Genomic DNA, 25,459 nt, shown 5'->3' with positions numbered 1-25,459 from the left:
TATGTAAGGATTCTAAAGTGTAGCCATTATTCGGTTTTAAGGGAAATGGTATGTGCCTTTCTCCTTGTACTTGGTGATTGTAAGATATATTCTGCTATGGGACAGAAAGGAACCCCTCATTACATATCCCACTCAGCTGTAGCCTCGGCACTTTTTGGACTGTACACAATGGCACCATGTCAAAGCAGATCTAATAACATATATACACCTAGGCTGAAAAGTCGACATGACAAGACTTCACTAAGCTAATGCAACCTTCAGCAGGAAAGTATTGTAAGCTATGGTTTTTCCGTAATGTTTCTTCATCTACTGTATGTACCTGTTATTGGGATATCCAGAGCAGGACTGTGTCCTCTCATTAGCAACTGAAAAAAAGAGACCTTACACTTACCATAAAATTGTTTCATTTTGTTTCCCATATGAACCCTCTTTTTATCCGTTTCCTGAAATGTCATTGCAAGGCAAGTAGATGTGGCCTGTAATGTTTTTAGTACACAACTTGTACAGAATGCAAGTTCTCCTAGTTCTTTAGCATCATAGGGAGCAGGATCTATGTCAAACCATCTACTAGTTTCTACTATGAGCTCCATTAAAATAACAATTTTTTAATCACACTCATCAAAGAATACTTGGAAAGATTTAAAATAAATATATTTTATTCTTTGCCAGGAGACTCCATGGAAAAAGGTAAACAGTATATGAACATAGAAAGCATTGTTAAACAATCTCATGTACAAACTGAGCCAGTGAAGAATACATCACAGACTTGCTAAAATATTGTCCCCCCCGCCCTCCCAAAATTTCTACTAGTGCTTTAAATGAGACCTATGAACACTTTTTTTTTTAAATGTGTTAACGTCTACTGTGGCATCACTGTTGCTGTGATCCAAACATCGAAAAAAAAAAAAATTGGGCTTTTAGTGTTTTGAAGTGTGGGGCTGAAGCAATATACTATAGCCACATTGTGCCAGTTAAATGGGACAGCCACTGTAATGTATGTTCCATCTCCCTTGTACCTGGAAACAATGTACAGCTCAGTCCTTATGGAAATTCCTCACATACGTTCATACAATGTAGCAGCTTTAAAGCTGTGTACTGATTAAGTACTGCAAGTTACACCATGTCCTGCCATCAAAATACACACCAATCATGTTCTTGAGTTTTGCAGACTTCTATTAAGTAGAGCTGAGCTCTTAGGCACAGAAGAGATGTATCCTGGTAAATCATAAGGGGAACGTTTTATGATAAACCCACTCATAAGTAGTGAATCACACACAAACATTTTTCCGATGGCTTGTGAACAAGTAAACATGAAAAAAGAAACAGACAAAAAAAAAACAAAAAAAAAAAAACATCGTAACACTGGAAAGTGCCTTTGAGGCTACAATTACTGCAGTAATGCACCTGTAAATATCCGTCAAGACAATCACATCTGTTTGATCCACCTTCATAAAGTGACACTGACAACTCTACAATGAAATGTCTTCTAACTGAACAGGCAGTTACTCCGATACAAAACAGTCTTGAGATAATGTAGTGAGCGCTCTTCCATGTAGAGTGAAGTAGAGAAGAAACGCAATACATCGGTGGGCATGTTATGACCTAAATGACAGCGATCCTCACGTGGGTATGTTCAACAATCCATTTTGTTACCTTTAGTCTTGATCATTTTATGTATGCAAGACAGAAGGAAAGCACCAAACATCCAGCAAAGAGCATGGTAAATAGATTATGTACAAAGTCTTCCAAGATCATGCAATCTGATGATCACAAGAGAAAATAGATTTCACTTTATTTCTTGTTCTGTTAAATGGCTGCTTTAGTGTTTTTCTTTCTTTTCATTTTGTAATGAAAGAGTCCAGCGAAGTTAAGAATGTAAACAGCAAAAGTATATAGGTATATATAAATCGGAACCAACTTGGTCTTTTCTTTTTTTAGGGTTCAGAGTCTGCAAATCCAGCAGTGGGGGGAAAGTCTGCTCCTTGCTTGTCATCCCTGTGTGCATATAATGTTGGGAATGTCTGAGGTGGATGGGAGGGTCCTATTGCACCTGTGCACATTTGCTGACCCGCTCCTCATCTGCAGTGGTTGAGATGCTGTGACTGTGCTCTGGTGGACTCTCGCTGGGGCTGCTTGCTCCTGCCTCGAGTCCCTCTGAGTTCTCCAGCATTTCCTGAATAAGAGGTGGCATTGATCCAGGGATCTCCAGCTTCAGTGTGATAACACGTTCTGCACCTACGAGAGAAGACACCAATTTTATACACTGATCATTAGGATGCATATTCCTTTATGAATGACCAGGACATTCCCCTACATGTAGCAAGGTACCAGTTTTGCAGAATTTGTTGTGTCCTGACCATTACTTAAAATTGAAACTCTAATGCAGTGGTTCTCAACCGTTCTAGTGCCGTGACCCCTTGATAAAACATTTCACAAGTTGTGAGGACCCCTAACAGTAGAATTTTTGTAGCGTGGGTTTTCAGCACCTAAGGCCAGACAAGTAATTTGCGTCCCTAACCCACGGACATTTAGGGATCCCTGATGCCGCGTACACACGATCATTTTTCGGCATGAAAAAAAAACAAAATTTTTCAGCTTGTCCAAAAAACGAAGTTTTTCCAACTTCATCATTAAAAACGATGTTGCCCACACACCATCGTTTTTGAAAAATGATGAACAAAGCGTGGTGACGTACACCGTGTACGACGGCACTCTAAAGGGGAAGTTCTATTCGCCTTTGGGCTGCTTTAGCTGATTCCGTGTTAGTAAAAGACGATTCACGCTTTTTTGTCTGTTATGCCCCATACAGACGATCGTTTTTTGTGATGAAAAAAAATGACGTTTTTGAAAACGTCATTTAAAATGATAGTGTGTGGGGAAAATTTCGTTTTATGTCTTCAGAAAAACGACCAAAAAAAAATTCGAACATGCTCGAATTTTTTGTGTCGTTTTTCAAAATGTCATTTTTTGTGTCAATGAAAATGATAGTGTGTGGGCAAAACGACGTTTTTAAACCCGCACATGCCCAGAAGCAAGTTTTGAGACGGGAGGTAAAACTACCATTCATAATGGAGTAAGCACATTCATCACGCTTTAACAGACAAAAAAGCACGAATCATCTTTTACTAACAAGTAACCAGCTAAAAGCAGCCTCAAGGCGAATAGAACTTCCCCTTTAGAGTGCCGTCACTTTGTTCATCATTTTTCAAAACGATGGTGTGTATGCTCCATCGTTTTTGAAAATGAAGTTTCAAAAATTTCGTTTTTTTTCATCACTTCAAACGTCATTTTTTTTTCATCACAAAAAACGACCGTCTGTATGGGGCATTACAGCGTGATGAATGTGCTTACTCCATTATGAATGGCAGTTTTACCTGAACGAGCGCTCCCGTCTCATAACTTGCTTCTGGGCATGCGCGGGTTTAAATTGTAGTTTTTGCCCACACAGGATCATTTTTAACAACAGGAAAAATGACATTTTAAGAAGCCGAAAAATGAAGTGAAGCCCACACACGATGATTTTAAATTACGTTTTTAAAAACGTCGTTTTTGTTCATGCCAAAAAAATATCGCGTGTATGCAGCATTAGTCCCTTACACTCGTACAGTATTAACACCCATTCTGGTACATTTTCGGATGTACCACTCTCTCTATGTTCTCCTTTCTTTCACTTTTATCTCTCTATCTTAATTTCTTTTCCCCCCCATCCCTCTCTCTAGTCATCTTTCCTGTTCTTTCTCTTATTCTTTCTCTCCCTTTTTTCTTTGTTCCTCTCCCTCTTTTCCTTTCCCTTCCATGTATTCTCTACTTTTATTCCTTCTCTTACTCCTTGGGGGGGGGACTTTAAATGGCAACTCTAATCACAGGTAGTGTTACTCAATGTGTCGCCAGCTCTGTGGTGTCTCGCAGCAGTGACACCTATGCCGAAATCAGGAGATAGGGTCTCCTCCAGCCCTTCCCACTTCACATTTCTCACCAGTCAGCTGACCTCTAGTCTCTTCCCCACAGCCATGCTGTGAACTGAATGGGCAGGCAAGGGCTTCAGGAGCAGCCCAGCTGGGCGGCCACAGGCTCCAGGGACAGCCCTGCTGGATGGCTGTGAAAAAGGCTGAGAGTGCTGCAGGCTTCAGGAACAGCCCAGGATTTGGTGACCCCTAGCAAATTGTCATTTGACCCCCAGGTTGAGAACCACTGCTCTAATGCAAGGGTTCTCAACTAGGGTTCCTCCAGACTAGGAGTTCCTTTAGCAATGAGCAATTTCTGCCTCTGAGGCTCGGTTCACATCTGAGCACGCTGTATCCTGGCCTAGGCCAACAAGGCCCCGGCCTAGGGCATCACTTTGCAGGGGGGCAGCACGGAAAGAGTCCCTGCCAAATTGTGCTACACTGTTAGTGTAATGCAAACTGCTTCTAATTTTGACTGTCTTATCAGACTGGACCACAAACCTTCCTCACTGTGTTATATGTTTGTGTATTTGGCATGGTTATATCTTTTTAGTCCTCTCCATAAAATTTATATAAATGTGTGCTTAAAGTAGAACTATAGACAATTTTTTTTCCAGTTTGGATAGAGTAAGGGAGGGTTATAGCCCCTGTCAGTTTATTTTTTACCATCCCTGACCCATTGCAGAGATTTCCCTTCACTTCCTGCCCCATAGCCAAACAGGAAGTGAGAGGAAATCTATGCAAATTAAGGGAATCCAATGCCCTCCCCATCCCAGGCCCTAAGAACTAGTGTCCCCACTTGAAAATTTCAGGGTGGGTCTTAAACAGAAAGGGGTGTGGTCTTGACAGAAAGGGATGGGTCATATTTAAATTAGGGGGTGCACGAGTTTAGTCAGGCCTAGGGCAGCACAAAACCTAAATACACTACTGCATATGAGCTGCATGCGGCTCCCAGCATGGGTCCAGTGTGTGCTGGTTCACAGTTTCAGGTCCGATTTCAGGCTGAATTCAGACCAAACCATCCAGTATAAATGAAAAATACAATATATACAGTATATATAATATGAAGCACCATACAGAAGATGATATTTTTTTTTATTTTTTTTATAATAAACATTTTTAAATAAAATATATGTTTATTTGGAGGGAAACAAAAACCAGAAAGGGAAAGCAAAACCTCATGGGGGTACAAAGAATAAATTACACCTGTGGTTCCTGGCAACCTTTCATGATTATTCATTCTATATGTGTTTTTTTAAATTGGGTGAGTAAGGTTTTCATGAGATTCTCCTGGATGTCACACCTGTGGTCCCATTTTTTCATTTTCTGTCCCCCCATGAGGTTTTGTTTCCCCTTTATGTTTTTTTTTCTCTCCAAATAAACATATATTTTATTTTCCATTTTTTATTATAATATATATGTTGCTTAATATTATACTGTATATATTGTATTTTTCATTTAAACTGGATTGGTTGTATATATCATTCTTTATGTCGGAGTGTGTGTTATTCATTTCAGCTGGCCAACTTCAAGCGTGAATCCTGAAGACGCTATTTCTTGTGAAACGCGTCAATTCCAAACACTTGTCTGTAAAATGGTGTATCATTATGTCATTTGATCGAATCAGTATGTTTTTCTGATATGTTTTTAAGAGATGTTGCTACTTTTTAAAGAATTTCAATAAATATAGGGGCAGATCCACAAAGATATTACGCCGGCGTATCTCTTGATACGCCGCGTAATTTCAAATTTTGCGCGTCGTATCTTTGTTTTGTATCCTCAAAACAAGATACGATGGCATCTCGGCTAGATCCAACAGGCGTACGTCTTAGTACGCCGTCGAATCTAAGCCGCTAGGTGGCATTTCCGTCGAATTACGCGTCGAGTATGCAAATTAGCGATTTACACGTTTTTACGAACGTACGACCGTCCGGCGCATTTTGTTTACGTCGTTTGCGTTCGACTTTTTTCGGCATATAGTTAAAGCTGCTGTTATGAGGCGTACTCAATGTTAAGTATGGCCGTCGTTCACGCGTACAATTTTGAATTTTTTACGTTGTTTGCGTAAGTCGTTCGCGAATAGGGATTGGCGTAGAATGACGTCACCGTCGTGAGCATTGGCTTGTTCCGGGTTAATTTCGAGCATGCGCACTGGGATACCCCCACGGACAGCGCATACGCAGTTAAAAAAAAAACGTTGTTTACGTCGGGTCATGACGTATTAACATAAAACACGCCCCCATTACATCGATTTGAATTCCGCGCCATTATGCTGCCAAAGATACACTACGCCGCCGTAACAGGATTCGAAGAAAAAAAATAAGTTGTGGCGGCGTAGTGTATCTTAGATACGCTGCGCCCAGCGTATTAATGCGCCGAGGTACGTGGATCTACCCCATGGTATTTTCTTCCCATTTTGGCACATTTAAAGTCCTTCATCACTTTGGGGGATTGTTTTCTGGGGAATAGCCCCCCTTTCACTATCCCTTTTCCCATTTGTACAGATAGGACTATATGGGATGATGTCACAATGTGGATTGAATTAGCCTATAGTCCTGCTTGCACACTAAAACTATATTATGGATCCATAGTAAATGTTTGCTTTTGGGTTTGATACCGATTTATAGCAGCCCAGAATTTCTTTTAGCATTAGCGTTTAAAAAAGGGTTTCCTACCTGCCACACACATTTCCCAAATATCTGACACCCCATAAATTATGATTATAGCCTTGAAGCAAATCTCTGACCTAGCTTTAGCACCCCAAACGCCGCTCGATTGGCCCGCTATTCATCAGGCGACCATTGTGGTAAAATAGAATCGTGAGACCCCTGTCCCCAAAAGACGCTCCTGTACTTCTTTTGGGCAACAGGTGCCCCACAATTCTGTTTTGCATGTTTTTACCGCGATGGTCGCCCGACGAATTGTGGGCAAATCGAGCCACGTTTGGGGTGCTATTTAAATTGACCGGCAATGCTATTAATCTATCCAATCAGGACCCGAGACACTGGCTGAAGCTGGTGTGCTCATTCCCGTCACTGGAAAGACCGGGTTCATGTAAGTAAAAGGGGGGCTCCGGAGGGGCTGCTGCACCACAGGAGGGTTTTCACCTTAATGCATAAAATGCATTAAGGTGAAAAACCTTGAGGGTTTACAACCCCTTTAACATAGCATGACTTAGAAATTATTTTTTCAATTGCTGATTACCTTTAGTACTTTTTATTTGCTTATAAATCATACTTGGCATTCCCTGTGTATCTAATGTTAGGAGGGGACTGGGGTGCTTGCCATTATTACCCTGCATATTCTGTGCTGGTAGATCTATTAGTTGTAAAATAGATTTGAATGCTGTCTGTCCTGCATGAAAAACTTTCGGTGCACTTTTTAAAAATGCGCCAAAACCACAGACCATAATAGAAGTCTATGAGAAAGCGCAGCTAACCTTCACAAAATGGTGGGGATACACTGGGCTGCAACCAAAGCACAGCGGATCAGTGTGAAGCTGCCCTTACTGATTTATGCCAAAAACATCCTCATGCATTACAGTGACCTCTGTACATTAACACACAGTGCTACATTCTTTAACCACTTCAGCCCTGGAAAGGTTCTACCCCCTTAATGACCAGGCCATTGACAGATCTCCAGAAAATGATCGGTGGGTCCTGGCGGCCATTGCGTCCGCTGGACCCACTTATTGGCTTCCACTGGGCCCCAGACCCAGGATGAGGAAACAATGTACAGCTAGCAGTATATGTATGGCGGGCGGTCTGGAAGCAGTTAAAAATAATTCTTAATTTTTCAGCTGTTAATTTCATTGTCCTTCTCTGTCCTGCAGATGGCAAAACATACTGAGCGTTGGAAACTCAGGATCAAGCATTTGTCTTCAAGGTTGAGCACATGATGCATGACGCTAAGCTGTCACTCTGACAGCATGTCCAAAGTCCGGCCCGCGGGCCAAATGCGGCCTCCCTGGTGATTTATTAAGCCCCCCCTGGGGTTCTGGATATATATATATTGTTTGTGGCCCCCAGGGCCACAAAAGATGTATACCATATTTTTCGGCGCTGCCTCGGAGGGGACAGGACGAGCACCATCAGATTATATGAAGAGAATCTCCTGTTCACTCATCGGTGTCTGTAATAGGAAGTCCAGTCTCCTGGGATGCCATTGGATGACTGTTCTGTCTATCATAGGAGGCGAGACTTTATATTAAAGAGGTAACTGAGATTCTCCTGTTTGTAATCTGTCGGCAACCCTCCCCGTCCCCTCCGAGGCTGCAGATGGGCATCAATCAGGCTGCACGGATGGCAATGGTAAGGCTGCATTCATGGCACATGTGAGGCTACATTCATGGCACATGTGAGGCTGCATTGGTTGCAATGGTAAGGCTGCATTGGTTGCGATGGTAAGGCTGCATTCATGGCACATGTAAGGCTGCATTCATGGCACATGTGAGGCTGCATTCATGGCAATGGTAAGGCTGCATTCATGGCAATGGTAAGGCTGCATTCATGGCACATGTAAGGCTGCTTTCATGGCAATGATGAGGCTGCATTCATGGCAATGGTAAGGCTGCATTCATGGCAATGGTAAGCCTGTGCGTGTTATACACTGATAAATATGGTATATCCAAATAACACACCCAAGCTCATCCTTAGTCCTGAGCAGCGCTTGGGGATTCGTTGGGGCCACAAAAGAGATATATATACAGTGTATCCTAATAACACGCTCAAGCTCATCTCTTCACCACACACAGTCACAAAGGCAAGAGAATTATTGTTGGGCCGTGTATTAGTTGCTCGGACGAACACACTTAGACCGAATTTTAATGGTTCAAAGAATGTCAAGCAAAATGTTCGGCCCTCACGCATGTTCACTTCATCAAATCTGGCCCTCTTTGAAAAAAGTTTGGACACCCCTGGCTTAGCGTAAGAGAGAGAAAAAGGATGGACTGCACATGCATGGGTGGGGAACGAAGCCAAGTGCTTGAATGTGAGCACTGCATGTAACTGTACCGAGGATGCTGTAATGCCTGGGGATGCTTTTGGCAACAGTCAGTAAAGATAAACTGACCCTCACCTTTTTTACCTATTGTCATATCTATTCCAAGTCATGGCAGCTACCAATAGAGTTCTATATATATATATATATATATATATATATATATATATATATATTACTGCTCCAAAAGAAGCAAGTACAAAAGAAAAAAACTATTTAAAAAATATATATTTTCAGATATGCTGTGTTAATAGGAACACAAACATATAGCGAAGTTTCTCAAATTTGACCGCAAAGGTGGAAAAACACTTTGGGTAATGACAAAGTTATCACCATATAAACAGGCCCAGAGTGAAAACTTGCACTGGGGAAAAAAAGGTTTGACAGCTGAAGTGGTTAAAAATGAATTGCTGCACAATACCTACAGCCACAGAGGTCAGTGAGGGCTTGCGTAAAGGAGAAGTATGGGTTTAGCGTTTTTCCCCCATTATACTTACCTAGGTGGATGCAGCATCAGTCCAATCAAATCATTCTCTGCAGCTATTACCTTTTGTACCACTGTTGGCGCTATATAAATCATGTATAACCAGTTCCCGACCCCCGCATGTATATGTACGTCCACAATATGGCACGTACAGGCACATGGGCGTACACGTACGTCCTCGCCTATTAGCGGGTGGGGGGTCCGATCGGGACCCCCCCCGCTACATGCGGAGGTCGGGTCCGCTCGGGGAGCGATCCGGGACCACGGCGCGGCTATTTGTTTATAGCCGCTCCGTCGCGATCGCTCCCCGGAGCTGAAGAACGGGGAGAGCCGTGTGTAAACACGGCTTCCCCGTCCTTCACTATGGCGGCGCATCGATCGCGTCATTCCCTTTATAGGGAAGACACGATCGATGACGTCATTCCTACAGCCACACCCCCAAACAGTTGTAAACACATACTAGGTGCACCCTAACTCCTACAGCGCCACCTGTGGTTAACTCCCAAACTGCAACTGTCATTTTCACAATAAAGAATGCAATTTAAATGCATTTTTTGCTGTGAAAATGACAATGGTCCCAAAAATGTGTCAAAATTGTCCGAAGTGTCCGCCATAATGTCGCAGTCACGAAAAAAATTGCTGATCGCCGCCATTAGTAGTAAAAAAAAAAAATTAATAAAAATGCAATAAAACTATCCCCTATTTTGTAAACACTATAAATTTTGCGCAAACCAATCGATAAACGCTTATTGCGATTTTTTTTACTAAAAATAGGTAGAAGAATACGTATCGGCCTAAACTGAGGAAAAAAAATGTTTTAATATATGTTTTTGGGGGATATTTATTACAGCAAAAAGTAAAAAATATTGCATTTTTTTCAAAATTGTCGCTCTATTTTTGTTTATAGCGCAAAAACTAAAAACCGCAGATGTGATCAAATACCACCAAAAGAAAGCTCTATTTGTGGGGAAAAAAGGACGCCAATTTTGTTTGGGAGCCACGTCGCACGACCGCGCAATTGTCTGTTAAAGCGACGCAGTCCCGAACTGTAAAAACACCTTGGGTCTTTAGGCTGCATATTGGTCCGGGGCTTAAGTGGTTAATAATAATATTCACTTTGGTTAGTAATTATAAGGTGACCCTGTGTTCACTTAAAGGGGTTGTAAAGGATTTTTTTTCCTTAAATAGCTTCCTTTACCTTAGTGCAGTCCTCCTTCACTTACCTCATCCTTCCATTTTGCTTTTAAATGTCCTTATTTCTTCTGAGAAATCCTCACTTCCTGTTCTTCTGTCTGTAACTCCACACAGTAATGCGAGGCTTTCTCCCTGGTGTGGAGAAAGACTCTTGAGGGGGGAGGGGTGAGCAGGACGCCCACTAACACACAGCTCCTTTCTCTATCTGCAAAGTAGAGAGTGTCCTGACTTGCCTGCTCGCCCCCTCCCCCTCAAGAGGTTTTCTCCACACCAGGGAGAAAGCCTCGCATTACTGTGTGGAGTTACAGACAGAAGAACAGGAAGTGAGGATTTCTCAGAAGAAATAAGGACATTTAAAAGCAAAATGGAAGGATGAGGTAAGTGAAAGAGGACTGCACTAAGGTAAAGGAAGCTATTTAGGAAAAAAATTTAACCTTTACAACCCCTTTAAATTTTGCCATTATCAACAAACAACATTTTTAATTTTTTTCCGATAACTTTACAAAGTAAACTTTATAAACTCCTTGGGTAAAATCATTCTCAAGGTCATCGGCTATACTTTACCTTTTGCACTGATGCTGCGAAGATCTGTGATCTTCATTAAAATCTTTGGAAACATATGGGGCTTGTTGGGTCTTCTCTTCCTGATATAAATTTTCAGTGCTTCCAGTAATGGCTCTTGAAGCTTATCTACTTTAGCCGGCTCTTCAAGGTCCTGACGGTCTAGATTAGTAACAGAAAAAGTGACATGTTTCAAGTCGAATATCTTGGTGAATTATTAGCACTTAACATTTCTTGACATTCGGGTCAGGCTCAGGTTAGCCGCTAGATGGCAGCAGTCTATAAGCCCCGACGCCGCAAGCCCGGCCATCTGGCTCAGCGAATTGTGTTGCATTAGAAGACAGAGCTATATTTGGCCTGCTGACATCTGAGTGCCTTTCAGGTCTAATTCTTTATAAAAATATTGCTTGGATCTCTGTTACTACATATACTTCTTCACTTCAGCATGTACTATTCTCCCTTGATAGAGCTTATCTGTACTGAAACAGTTTCTATATATTACATATGGGGTTCTCAAGGTTGTAAGAGCTTTAATACATTACGTGCAGCCAACCATTTCCAGCACAAGTGGCACAGTGAACGAGCACTGATTGCCTTTCATTCTTGAGTCAGAACATAGTGCTTGGGTGAATTCTTGCTGCTTTTAATTTGTGCCTGCTACAGGAACTGCTGGTAAATAAAGTACTTGTCGTAAGCTTGACCGTGGCGCAGTTTTATGCGCTTTTAGATCTAAACATAGATATAACATTTTCAATATATTTTCAATAAGCCAGTGCAGAGACTTTGGGGCAGATTCAGGTACCTGCGCGCCTAGTTTACGGCGGTGCAGCGTATTGTATTTACTCTACGCCGACGCAAGTTACAGGAGAAAGTGCAGTATTCACAAAGCACTTGCTCCGTAAGTTGCGGCGGCGTAGCGTAAATGGGGCCGGCGTAAGCCCGCGTAATTCAAATGTGGAAGGCGGGGCGTGTTTTATGCTAATATGTGATGACCTGACGTGATTAACGTGATTTATGAACGGCGCATACGCCGTCCCTGTACATATCCCAGTGTGCATTGCTTCAAATGACGTCGCAAGGACGTCATTGGTTTCGACGCGAACGTAAATTACGTCCAGCCCTATTCGCGAACGACTTACGCAAACAATTCAAATTTCGAAGCGGGAACGACTTACGCAAACAACGTAAAAAACTACCGCCGGGCGCACGTACGTTTGTGAATCGGCGTAACTAGGTAATTTGCATAATCTACGCCGAAAACGACGGGAGCGCCACCTAGCGGCCAGCGTGAGAATGCACCCTAAGATACGACGGCGTAAGAGACTTATGCCAGTCGTATCTTAGGCTAATGTCGGCGTATCTGAATACAGAAAGAAGATACGCTGGCGCAGATTTGAATTTACGCGGCGTATCTATAGATACGCCGGCATAAATTCTCTCTGAATCTACCCCTTTCAGTCTACTGCTGTCACATGAATGATTTTCTCTGATAAGTCTTTGTGGATCATTGCACTCTGCGCATCATCCCTGTCATTCTAAAGGTCCGTACACACGATCAGATTTTCCGACGGGAATTGTGTGATGACAGGTTGTTGTCAGAAAATCCGACAGTTTTGTACGCTCCATCGGACAATTGTTGTCGGATTTTCTGCCAAAAATGTTGGATTACATGCTTTAAAATTTTCCGACAACAAATGTGTGTTGTCGGATTATACCATCGTGTGTACAGAAGTCTGTCAGACAAAAATCCAAAGTACAAACAAGCAATGCTAACCATAACACAATATTAGCAGAAGTTGCCCAAAGGGTGGCGCTAAAGAGCTGAAAAACCACATAGTTTCATGTTTGTAGGCTGACAATTCTTTGTCGTTTGTATGCAAGACAAGTTCGCCGCCAACGCCCTTCAGACAAAAGCCCTACGCTCTGTCCACAGAAAATCCGATCGTGTGTATGAGGCTTTATTAAACCTGTATGCATGTGGTGTGCTGGTTGTGTGTCTGGCAGCTCTGAATATGGGGGTCACATTGGCTGCATGTCGACATGAGAAATATACCAATTAGACCAGGGGTCTAAAACTGTTGGCCCTCCAGCTGTTGCGAAATTACAAGTCCCATGAGGCAGTGCAAGGCTTAGGCCGCGTACACACGGTCGAACATGTTCGCTGAAACTGGTCCGTGGTCAGCGGACAGGTTTCCAGCAGACAAAAGTTTCTTAGCAAGCTAAGAAACTTGTCCGCTGGAAACATGTCCGTCTGACATGTCCGATGGTTAGTACACCTAATCGGACATGTCCGCTGGTTATGACGTGTAACCAGCGTCCCGAAATCCCGCGCATGCGTCGAATTGATTCGACACATGCGTGGAAGCATTGCACTTCTGTGTTTGAGAACGTCAGTGTCTTCTACATCACCGCGTTCTCTGTCCGCAGGGATTTTGGTCTGATGGTGTGTACACACATCAGACCAAAAGCTCCCAGGAGACATGTCCGATGAAAACAGTCCACGGACCATTTTCATCGGACATGTCTCCCCGTGTGTACTGTACAGGGCCTTACAGTTATGCCCTGTACACACGATCGGTTCGTCTGATGAAACGGACCAATGGACCGTTTTCATCGGACAAACCGATCGTGTGTGGGCCCCATCAGTTTTTTCCCATCGGTGAAAAAAAATAGAACCTGTTTTAAATTTTTCTTATGGTTAAAATAATCCATCGGTCAAAAATCCACGCATTCTCAGAATCAAGTCGACGCATGCTCGGAAGCATTGAACTACTATGTTGTTGTGTAAAGGGCATAACACGCTTGACTCCCACAAGCAGAGGCATGATGGGACTTGTAGTTTTGAAACAGCTGGAGGGCCGCCGGTTTGAGACCCCCAAATTAGACAGAGGTTTATTTAGGTGACGTTAGAGCACATATTTTAGTGTTCTGTAATTTTGTGAGCTTTAATTCAAGCTGTACAGCCGCAAGTTTCTATCTTCTGTCTTTATGCAAAGCATGTGAAACTCCAAATGAAAGCCTGTGCTCAGTTGGGTAGGAAAGTCCACAAGGGACAGCATTAGCTTTACTGTGAGCCATACTTAAAAATACAATGGGGCAGATTCAGAAAGAGATACAATGGTGTATCTCCTGATACGCCGTCGTATCTCTGAGTTCTGCCGGTCGTATCTATGCGCCTGATTCAGAGAATCAGTTCCGCATAGATATCCCTAAGATCCGCCACGATACGTGACGAATATGCAAATGAGGATTTCCGCCGATTCAGAAGCGAACAACTGCCCGGCGCATTTTTTTTTTACGTCGTTTGCGTTTGGCTTTTTCCGTCGTAAAGTTACCCCTGCTATGTGCGGCGTATCCTATGTTAAGTATGGCCGTCGTTCCCGCGCCGAGTTTTGAATTTTTTACGTCGTTTGCGAATACGGATGGACGTTCACGTCTAAACCAATGACGTCCTAGCGACGTCATTTAGAGCAATGCACGCTGGGAAATTTTACGGACGGCACAAGCGCAGTTCGTTCGGCGCGGGGACGCGCCTGATTTAAATTTTACACGCCCCCTACCCGCGGAATTTGAATTCCGCCGGGGGATTTACGATACGCCGCCGCAAGTTTACAGGCAAGTGCTTTCTGAATAAAGCACTTGCCTCAAAAACTTGCGGCGGCGTAACGTAAATGAGATAGGTTACGCGAATCTAAAGATCCGCTCACCTATCTGAATCTAGCCCAATGTGACTACATTAATTCATTCTGCAAAGGGAAAATCCCCTTCTGCATTAGCTTAGAGAGATATTAGATGTCAGTAAGGTGCGCCATAATAAAATAAAAACATAAGACCACAGGCCACGTGCTTTTATGCAGGTCACGGAACTCCGAACTGACTTCTTGCATCCCAATAAACTGGTGTAGGAAGCAGATTGCCGATATGTTCAGCTGCAGATTGAAGGATGCAGATTGTGACAGACAGACATATGTTGCTAATGACCATGAGTGATCCTCATACACAATGACAGATAACGATCGAATAGTACCACATGCCTGGGTATTTTCTTAGATAAAGTAAGCATCTCTCTGCGGAACAAGACAGGCCCACCTTGGAAAGCTAGGCCCATTGCAAACCTATGGGTAAAAATGGCTAGCACTTTAAAGGGGGTGGTGTTTGCATGGAAAGTGGCTTCAACAAAACTGGTCATGAAAGAATTAGCATGTAAGCCAATTATGACCTCTTCTGTTGAAAATACCAGTTTCCTGTCTACAAAGATGATGCTTTGCATGCAATGCGTTGGGTCTCTGACCAAATGAAAGTGTAGATATACAGAATCTGACTTTAATATGCAGCATGCTTAACCTCATCAATACCAGGCACTTTCACCCCATCCTGCCAAGGACAATTTTCAGCTTTCAGCGCTGTCACACTTTGGATGACAATTGCGCGGTCATGCTACACTGTACCCAAACCAAATGTTTATAATTTTGTTTCCACAAATAGAGCTTTCTTTTGGTGGTATTTCATCAGCTCTGCGGTTTTTATTTTTTGCTAAACAAATAAAAAAAGACCGAAAATTTTTAAATAAATAAAAGTTTTTCTTTTGTTTCCGTTATAAAATTTTGTAAATAAGTATGTTTTCTCCTTCACTGATGGGGACTGATAAGGCAGCACTGAAGGGCACTGATAAGGCGGCACTGATGAGGTGGCACTGATGGGCATTGACAATGGGCACTGTTAGGTGCAACTGATGGGTGGCACTAATATGCAGCACTGATGGGCTTTGATAGGCGGCACTGGTGGGCACTCATGGGTGGCACTGGTGGGCACTGAAAATAACACAGGCATGTAACACTGTAGCTAATTTCCTGGACATCACAGTCCTGGGGGGTGCCCGATGGATGGAACGGCTGTATCTGCGTGTTTGGGGAGCATTGGTGGATTCCGAAGCTTCCTGGGTCCGTGGAATGTGCTGTCGGGCCTCCCTGACAATCCTCCTTGGGATGTGATGTATGGGTAATGGCCTGAAGAAGGAGCGCATGCTCCGCAAACGTGTCGCCATTACGTGTCGCATTTACCCACACATCAAATCATGGAGGTGATGTTAGGGAGGCCCGACAGCGCATTCCACAGATCCAGGAAGCATCAGAATCCACTGACGCTCCCCGAACATGTGGAAACAGCCGTTCCATTCATCAGGCACCCCCAAGACTGTGATGTCCAGGACCTTAGCTATAGTGCTACATTAGGGTGACCACATTTCCAAACTACCATTCAGGGACACCCCCCTTCCCAAAAATCAGCTTGTGCTGTAACGAATCACAGCAAAGTGATTGGACACAAGAGCCAGGATTTATGATTTCTCCAATCACAAGCAGGGGGCGGGACTGTGCTCTTCCAGGCATTCCCGGCCAGGACAAGTACTGTCAGTGAGTAAAGTGGTGATGTGGCAGCCTTTTTTGGGGGCATCAGATTGGCCCGGGGGTTGGCTGTATCAGTTTCATTCTGGGGCACTGTATTGTCCTGGAATGAACGTGCCCGGGACAGACCTGCAAAATGCGGGACTGTCCCGGGCAATCCGGGACATGTGGTCACCCTATGCTACATGCCTGTGTTCTTTTAACTTACATGAGTAACACTCGCTTTTATCTACATTAAACGTTCTTCATGCTGCACTTAGAAGGCGCTTGTGTTCTCTCTCTTGCAAAAAACATATGTAATATAAGGTTGATTGTTGACTGAAGGCATACCTAAGCCAATGAATCAATGTCATCTGAAGTTTCACAGCAGATTTCAGACATTAAAACACATAGAATACAAAAATAGTTTTGATTCTTAAACTGGAGAAGCACATGGGAGAGGTCCGATTACTGGTAAGTGGCTCACCTTCACAAATTAAGCAGATGGCACTGAGCAGGCCAGTTTCTGTGTCATCCATATCCAAAGGTAGGAGCTGGTTGGCAAACGTGAACACAAGGTCGGTGAGTGGACCAAACCCAGCATTGTGCATCTGAGTTCGGTTGAGTGTAAGGCCATCTGAGAAAGTCATTGTGTCCTGCTCTGGAGTATATCTTGTGCAAATTCGGAGAATCTATACAGAGACACAAAACAAGAGCAGATATAAGAAACTGAGATATTATAGTTGTACTCACACGGCAGCAGATGGGACTGGAAGAAAAACAATCTGGGTAGCTCTCAAAACCAAGACAGAAAAAGTTAAATATAATGCTAGAAATGATTTCTGTAAAGGTTGTTGATAATCGAAGCTCATTGAACATGCAGAGCTGTTGGCATACTGAGGCCTCGTACACACGACAGAGTTTCTCGGCAGAATTCACCGAGAAACTCGGTCAAACCCGGATTCTGCCGAGAAACTCTGTCGTCTGTACACTTTTGGCCCGATGGAGCCGCCGAGGAACTCGTCGAGAAAATAGAGAACATGTTCTCTATTTTCTCGTTGTTCTATGGGAGAAGGCGTCCCGCCGAGCTCCTCGGCGGCTTCATCCCTGAACTCACCGAGGAACTCGACGTGTTTGGCACGTCGAGTTCCTCGGCCGTGTGTACGGGGCCTGACAGTTCTGCTGTTGTCTTGTGGTTCAAAGTCATCTAGTACTGGGGGAAGAGAGAAGATCTGATGGACCACTTGGCCTATTCCGCCAGTAGTCCTCTATGTTGTAAACAGAAAAACAAACAAGGCGCCTCTAAGTGCAGAAATATAAAACTTTTAATATCCCCTAAAGGGGTTAAAAACACTTACAAGATGGTGGATGAAGCAGGCATGTAGCAGGTAAGTGTGTCCAGAAGATGTTCCAGTGGCAGGGCAGTCCCAGTCTGATGATAAAGCTTCCAGGGAAGTCCACAGGATAACAGCCAATTTGTGCTGTGAGTGTTTAGAGAACACAATGGTGATGGAGCCTGGGGAGGACATCATCCCCAGGCTCCATCACCATTGTGTTCTCTAAACACTCACAGCACAAATTGGCTGTTATCTTGTGGACTTCCCTGGAAGCTTTATCATCAGACTGGGACTGCCCTGCCCTGCCACTGGAACATCTTCTGGACACACTTACCTCCACCATGCCTGCTTCATCCACCATCTCCGGACCGTATCCGTGGATAAATCCTCTGGCGGATTTTGATCTCCTGGTTGTACTAACCAGGAGATCAAAATCCCCGCGGAATTCAATCCGCGGTGACGTGTCGCGCCGACGCCGCGATGATGACGCGGCGACGTGCGCGACGCTGTCATATAAGGATATCCACGCATGCGTCGAATCATTACATTTCTGCACTAAGAGGCGCCTTGTTTGGTTTTCTGTTCCCATTAGAGATCGCTTGTCTCCCTGAGTGCTGCCTAAAGTGTGTGAAGATCTGCTACCCTCTCCAACACAGACTATCTGTCAGGATTCAAATTCTTGGAGCGCCCTGGATATACACATTTTTCTGGGTCTATGTTGTAAAGTGGTTGTAAAGGTAACTATTGACAAAAGCATTTTTTAAGAGATGTTGGCAAACATTTTTTTTTTAGATAAAAAAAAAAAACTTGCCTGTAGCTCTTTATTATTCTGTTGATATGCAGGTTACAGACCTGCGGGTGGGAGGTTACAGAGCCGGGCAGACCTCATTGCAGGAAATTATAGGTGCCAGCTTTTTCAAGGTGATGAAACACAATCATGCCCGGCAGCATTGTGTCACTTCCCCCTTTCCCCAGCAAAGTCCAGGGATGCAACTGGCAATCAATGAAGGAGAGACCACTTAAACCTGACCACGGAAGGTACAAACACATTGTGCAAGCATAAAGTGCGCTTTTATTTAAATACATGATGGCAGAGGATGTAAACTGACCATGCTAGCATGGATCGGCTTCCATACAAGCGTGGTCAGTTTGCTAACAGGCCGTCAGGAAGCGGCAGGATCAACCAGGTAATCAAGAATCACTGTTAGCACAATTAAGAAGATTTTCACCGCTCCAGGTGAGCCCTATAGACAATCAGGGACGGTCGGATTACCAAGGTGCTGGCAATGCACGTAGCAGTAGCAATAGGAGGAAGGAGATGGACAGCCGCACTCCGAAATAACTTTTCAAAAAAGTTGTCTTTTATTTTCAAGCAGGAACATGCATAATCACCACAACCATAAACCAGGACAGCCGACTAGTTTCGCACTCTTGCTAGTGCTTAATCATGGCCATGATTAAGCACTAGCAAGAGTGCGAAACTAGTCGGCTGTCCTGGTTTATGTTTGTGGTGATTATGCATGTTCCTGCTTGAAAATAAAAGACAACTTTTTTGAAAAGTTATTTCGGAGTGCGGCTGTCCATCTCCTTCCTCCTATTGCTACTGTTAGCACAATTAACATTCTGTTATTATTAAACAAATAACAATACCTTAAAGTGGATGTAAAGCCACTCTCATCCTTTCTAAACTACTGCCATAGTGCTGATCTATAAGGATATACAAGCCTCCTGCATGTATCCTTACCTGTCAAATGTCTCCCCTCTGTCTGTTATAAGAACTGAAAAACTGCAGATTTTGTGGGTGGATCTGTTGTCTGGAGCGCTGTGGGTGGAGTCGTGATGTAAGTAGACTCCCCGCCCTCCTCTACACTCCCCTTGTCAACATGCATTTTTTCCTATGTATTCCTTACACTAAATTCTGCTATGATCACCAACATCCAGTCAAAATCCAGAAAAGTAACCACATGACTTCAGAAAAGGAGTGGGGGTGGGAATTAAAAAATAATGCCTGGCTCCAAGATAGTGCACGAGATATGTAAATAACTTGTCACTCACAGCAAGGGGGAGGAACGGACTAAGGTTTTTCTCTGTAAGTCCGTTTTATTTCACTGAACAACAAAAGAGGATTGCTCAGAGCTGGATTAACTCTGTGTGGCAAGACTGGGCACAGATGATAGGAAATCTTATACTCTACATTGTGACATAAATCCCCCCCCCCCCCATCCTTGTCCCATTGTCCTAAAGGGAGCACAGTCAGCAACTGATAGGTGTTATAATCCTTCTCCACTCTATCCCAATTTTTTTTTACAATGTAGAATATAAGATTTCCTATCATCTGTGCCCAGTCTTACCACAAAGAGTTAAACCAGCTCTGAGCAATCCTCTTTTCTTTTTTCAGTGAGATAAATGGACAAACAGGAGAAAACTTTTGTCCTTTCTCCCCCCTTGCTGAGTGACAGGTTATTTACATATCTCATGCACTAGCTTGAGACAGGCATTATTTTTAAATTCCCACCCCCACTCCTTTTCTGAAGTCATGTGGTTACTTTTCTGGATTTTGACTAGATGTTAGTGATGATAGCCGAATTTAGTATAAGGAATACATAGGGGAAAATGCATGTTGACAAGGGGAGTGTAGAGGAGGGCGGGGAGTCTACTGACATCACAAATCCACCCATCGAGCTCCAGACAACCGATCCACCCACAGAATCTGCAGTTTTTCAGTTCTTTTAACAGACATTTGACAGGTAAGGATACATGATGGAGGCATGTATATCCTTATAGATCAGCACTATGGCAGTAGTTTAGAAAGGATGAGCGTGGGTTTACATCCACTTTAGGCCTTGTACACACAATCGGATATATATTGGACAAATTTGTGGAATTTTGTCTGAAGGGCATTGGCCGTGAACTTGTTCTGCATACAAACAGCAAAACTTTGTCGGCTAACAAACAGAAACTATGTGTTTTTTCTGCTCTTTAGCGCCACCCTTTGGGCAACTTCTGTTAATGTTGTCTTATGGTTAGCATTGCTTCTGAGCATGCGTGTTTGTACGTTGGATTTTTTCCCGACGGAACATTATTTTCCATTTCCTATACTGGAAGACAAATTTAACATCAAGTAAAGCCATTGAGAACCGCCAGGGTGCCCAAAATGGCACTCCAGGGGTGATGTTAGGAACGAAAAACATATTGAATAGATAATAGTTGTATCGTATAAACACAGTCAGTAATACCAGCTCCATAACTTTTAGAAATTCACATACTGATATCACAGATGTAAATGCTTCAAAGAAAATAGAAAATAGCATGGAAAAATATATGTATAGAGTGCTCTGCGTCTTAGTTGTCAGTTAAACAGAGGAATATGGCGGATATATACAATTCAATAGCCTTGTTATATAGACAATACAAGTGGATAGCTGAAATACTACAGTCAGAGACTCCACTAAACTGCTAGAAGCTCAGGATTTGATTGCTGCCACAACTAACTAATTACATAAGACTTTAACCACTTCAGCCCCAGAAGGATTTGCCCCCTTCCTGATAAGGGCATTTTTTGCGATTCGGCACTGCGTCGTTTTACCTGCGAATTGCGCAGTCGTGCTAGATTGTACCCACACAAAATGTATGTCCTTTTTTCCCCCACAAATAGAGCTTTCTTTTTGTGCTATTTGATCACCTCTGCGGTTTTTATTTTTTGCGCTATAAACAAAAAAAAAGACTGACAATTTTGAAAAAAAAACACTATTTTGTACTTTTTGCAATAATAAATATCCAAAAAATAAATAAAAAAAACGAATTTCTTCATCAGTTTAGGCCGATATATTTTCTTCTACATATTTCTGGTAAAAACAAATGCAATAAGCGTATATTTGATTTGTTTGTGCAAAAGTTATAGCGTTTACAAAATAGAGGATAGATTTATGTAATTTTTATAATAATTTGTTTACTCGTAATGGCAACAATCTGCTATTTTTATCAGGACTACGAGATTGCGGCAGACAGATCAGACACTTTTGACACTATTTTCGGAACAGTGACATTTCTACAGTGTTCAGAGCTAAAAATAGGCACTGATTACTGTATAAATGTCACTGGCAGGGAAGGGGTTAACACTAGGGGGCGATCAAGGGGTTAACCGTGTTCCCTAGGTGTGTTCTAACTGTAGAGGGGGGATGGGACTGACTAGGGGAGGAGACCGATCTGTGTTCATACTTGGTATGAACACATGATTGGTCTCCTCTCCCCTGATAATAGTGAGAGGAAATCCCTGCAAATTAAGGGAATTTCTTGGGGACCCCCAGGTGTCCCCATATGAAGATTTCCCCTCTATTACTTTTCTAGAGATAACCTAAAATTTGTGATTTTCTTTTTTTCTCAATGATCATGATAAACAGGACAAATAGAGAAGGCGAATCTCCCCAACGGGGGTACAGACAGCAATAAAAACTGACAGGTGTTTTAATCCAGCACAGTGGTGCAGTGAGTAGCACTTTCGCCTAGCAGCAAAAGGTTCGCTGGTTCGAATCCCAACCACGACACCATCTGCCTGGAGTTTGCATGTTCTCCCTGTGTCTGCGTGGGCTTCCTCCGGGTACTCAGGTTTCCTCCCACACTCCAAAGACATGCTGGTAGGTAAATTGGATCTCGTCCAAATTGGCCCAGTATATATGTATATATGTGTGTATGACTGTGTGTCCTTAGCATGTCATGATCCTACGGGGTAAAAATGACCGCACCAGCCTAGCAGATACTGGCTGGAAAAAGCGCCCAGAGGCGATTCAGTTCGCATGCGTTGCGCTATACAAGTCATTCATTCATTCAATCCCTCTCCACTCTATCCAAAACTAAACTAACATCACACGTGTCTTGTATTTAGACAATATTTGCTCATCCTGAACATTACACTTAAAGTGTTTGTTAACTCAGTCCTGCAAATCACTGCCAGACCCTATATTATAGCAAAGCATACCACACTGTATAAGTGTTTTATTAAAACAAGGTATCTAAATACCTTTTTAGAGCGATCTTCGGGCTGGTCACGTGACTCACAGCTGATGTACACCACCGGTACAGGTCTACTGCAGGAGGGCCCGGGATCTCCCTCTGATGTCAGCCAGGGAGGTGACATAGCCACTCAGTCCCTCCTGCAGTAGCCCTGGAGACCGGCTGAGAGTCACGTGACCAGCCTGAAGATCACTCTAAAATGGTATTTACATGCCTCTTTTGAATAAAACACGTATACAGTTTGATATTCTTTGCTATAATAGAGGGGCTGGCAGTGACAATGTGTAAACTTGTATTTCTGCTAATCACGACCACAAGGTGGGTTGTGATAGAGACACAGACACGGAGCTGACAGCCTGGGAGGAGCGGGTGAGGGGGAGAGAGCAGAGCAGGGCTGTGAATGACGGAGGGAAGTACTCTGAACACGGTGGTCAGAGCTCAGCAGCCCTGATTATTGTGGTCAGCACAGAAAGAGGGACACAGAAAGTGGCAGGATCAGTCAGTTTTTTTTACAGTTTAGAGAGGGGCGGATTACACAGCACCACCACTGTACTGTTTAATCTGCTTTAAGGGACCTTTTTTTTAATAATTTTTTATGAATCTCGGGAGATGCTAGTATCCAAGCTAGCTGGTCTTCTAAACCCGACCAGAAGGCCACTTCATCCCTTCACAGTGTTCTGTGAATGTGAAAACTACAAGTAACAGCATTTACAGCTGTTGGCTTGTAGTTCTCAATGCACCACCAGGGCGCTGTTTAGTGTTCTATTATTTCATTGAGTCTTCCTGTCAGTCAACAGCCTGCCTGTATTGGAGGTATTGGCAGACAGCTACACAGACAGTCTGCAGGACAGTGGCATTACACCCACAACCTGCTGATCATGGGTACAATGCTTTACAGGCTCCTAACTAAAAAAAAAAGAGAAAAATTATATTTTTTACCTGCAAATTTTTTTTTTGGAAAGGTGAACTTATCCTTTAAGCAGTACTTGAACAGTAAGCACTATAACAATACATGTTTGGCATATGATCCTTGTAATTTTTTATTTCCTTAGGAGAAATCATCATGTGATAGGAATGAGTGCCAAACAACGACATACCTTTTGTTACCTTCCAGAGAGATTTGGGGTGGGACAAGGTCTTTTAGATATTTTTGCATACGTATTTGCAGTTTGCTGAGTAGTTGAGGCTTATTGACACCTTTCCACATACTGTACCATAGCCTGATTGTGTCTCATCACATAACAGGCTACGATCACTGATGTTCTGCCCTGTCTTCATTCATCAGTACTGATGGACCACTGGTAATAACAGTAACACTGCATAAAAAAGGTGGCAAGCAAGAAGGTCACATCACTAAATAATGTAAGGTGTATTGCTACACAACTTCATCTGCTGGCACAGCACAAAGAAAAAGAAAGGGCAGCAACTTTACACAGGGCAGAGGCCAGCATTAAAGAAGCAGTGCTGCCATCCCATTTACTGTGTGTGATTATTACCAACCAATAAAGCCTGCTTTCCAGAGCTCTTTTAGTCATCTTCAAAGCACATGTTCTAAATTATTATTGTAGGGTTTACTTAAAAGTAATCTTGACACGATCTTTGTGTTTTTACGTCTGCTGTCCCTTTTATCATGTTAGTATGCCATATATACAGATCTGTTGATTTTACATTTAGAGGCTATTGGCATATAAAGTATGACTGACAGCCTTTCTGATGATAACTGCTGAGATAAAATATATTACAGGATAGGTCACTTGGAGAGTGTATTGTTTTAAATGGTGTGAACAGCCTGGGTGATAAAGGAGGACAGTGCAGCACTTATAAGAAGGAAGCATAGAAATAAGCTTTACAGAACAGTAATACGTATTGATGATATAAGTACCTTAAAGTGTTACTAAACACAGGACCCTGCATTCACTATATCTGGACTCAGAACATGGGAATGCAATAGTTTTAGTAAATATAAACTGCTAAATTATTATTTTTTTGTCAGCAGTCAAAGCAGTCTTGTGACTTCTATCAGTGTCTGGTTAAAGCCTGTAGGAGGAGTTTTCTTTTTCTCCTGATTGTCCTATGAGGCTGCAGGACCCCTGTCCCTCTGTCTGGACAGTACTGATTGGCCCTGTGCTGATCACATGCACTCTCTAAAGGAAAAAAAAACCTCTCTAGCAATACACACCAAACTGAGCATGTGCAGCTTGTCCCCTGGCCTCTGTTCTATCAGCAGATGGATTGGGGACAGTAAAAGAAAGGGAGGATCAGAGAAGACATGATCAAACAGCCTTTTTACACAGTGCAGAGGATTAACCCCTTAGGTTCCACAGTGAGTATAACCAGCATGCTTTACTGCATATACAGACCGATGTTAATGTTGTGGGTTTAGTAACACTTTAAGCTTATGAAATTCTATGGTTCTATAGATCGCCTTTTAACCTACAGCAAAAGTAACCTTGTTCTACAATTTTTTATTGTGTTTCTCAAAATTGAATAACAAGGGGTGTGGAAGATTGTACATAGAGAAGCACATTGATAATCATATAGAAACGAAGG

At 42.9% G+C, this 25,459-nt stretch overlaps 1 protein-coding gene across 2 annotated transcripts in view; it reads right to left on the bottom strand.

The window, feature by feature from the left end:
• Positions 1-886: 886 nt before the first annotated feature.
• RARB (retinoic acid receptor beta) overlaps positions 887-25,459 on the bottom strand; it is a 696,217-nt gene continuing 671,644 nt past the window's right edge. For both annotated transcript variants that reach the window (XM_040353005.1, XM_040353006.1), the window contains 3 exons: positions 17,050-17,254; positions 11,185-11,343; positions 887-2,235 (listed from right to left, as the gene is read on the bottom strand). In XM_040353005.1, coding sequence (XP_040208939.1) covers positions 2,042-2,235; positions 11,185-11,343; positions 17,050-17,254 — 558 coding nt within the window. In that variant the 3' untranslated portion in view covers positions 887-2,041. The remainder of the gene's footprint in view (positions 2,236-11,184; positions 11,344-17,049; positions 17,255-25,459) is intronic.

The sequence above is a fragment of the Rana temporaria genome, chromosome 5 (genome assembly GCF_905171775.1).
Source record: "Rana temporaria chromosome 5, aRanTem1.1, whole genome shotgun sequence".
Lineage (NCBI taxonomy): Eukaryota > Metazoa > Chordata > Amphibia > Anura > Ranidae > Rana > Rana temporaria.
This window is presented reverse-complemented; position numbering and strand designations above follow the sequence as displayed.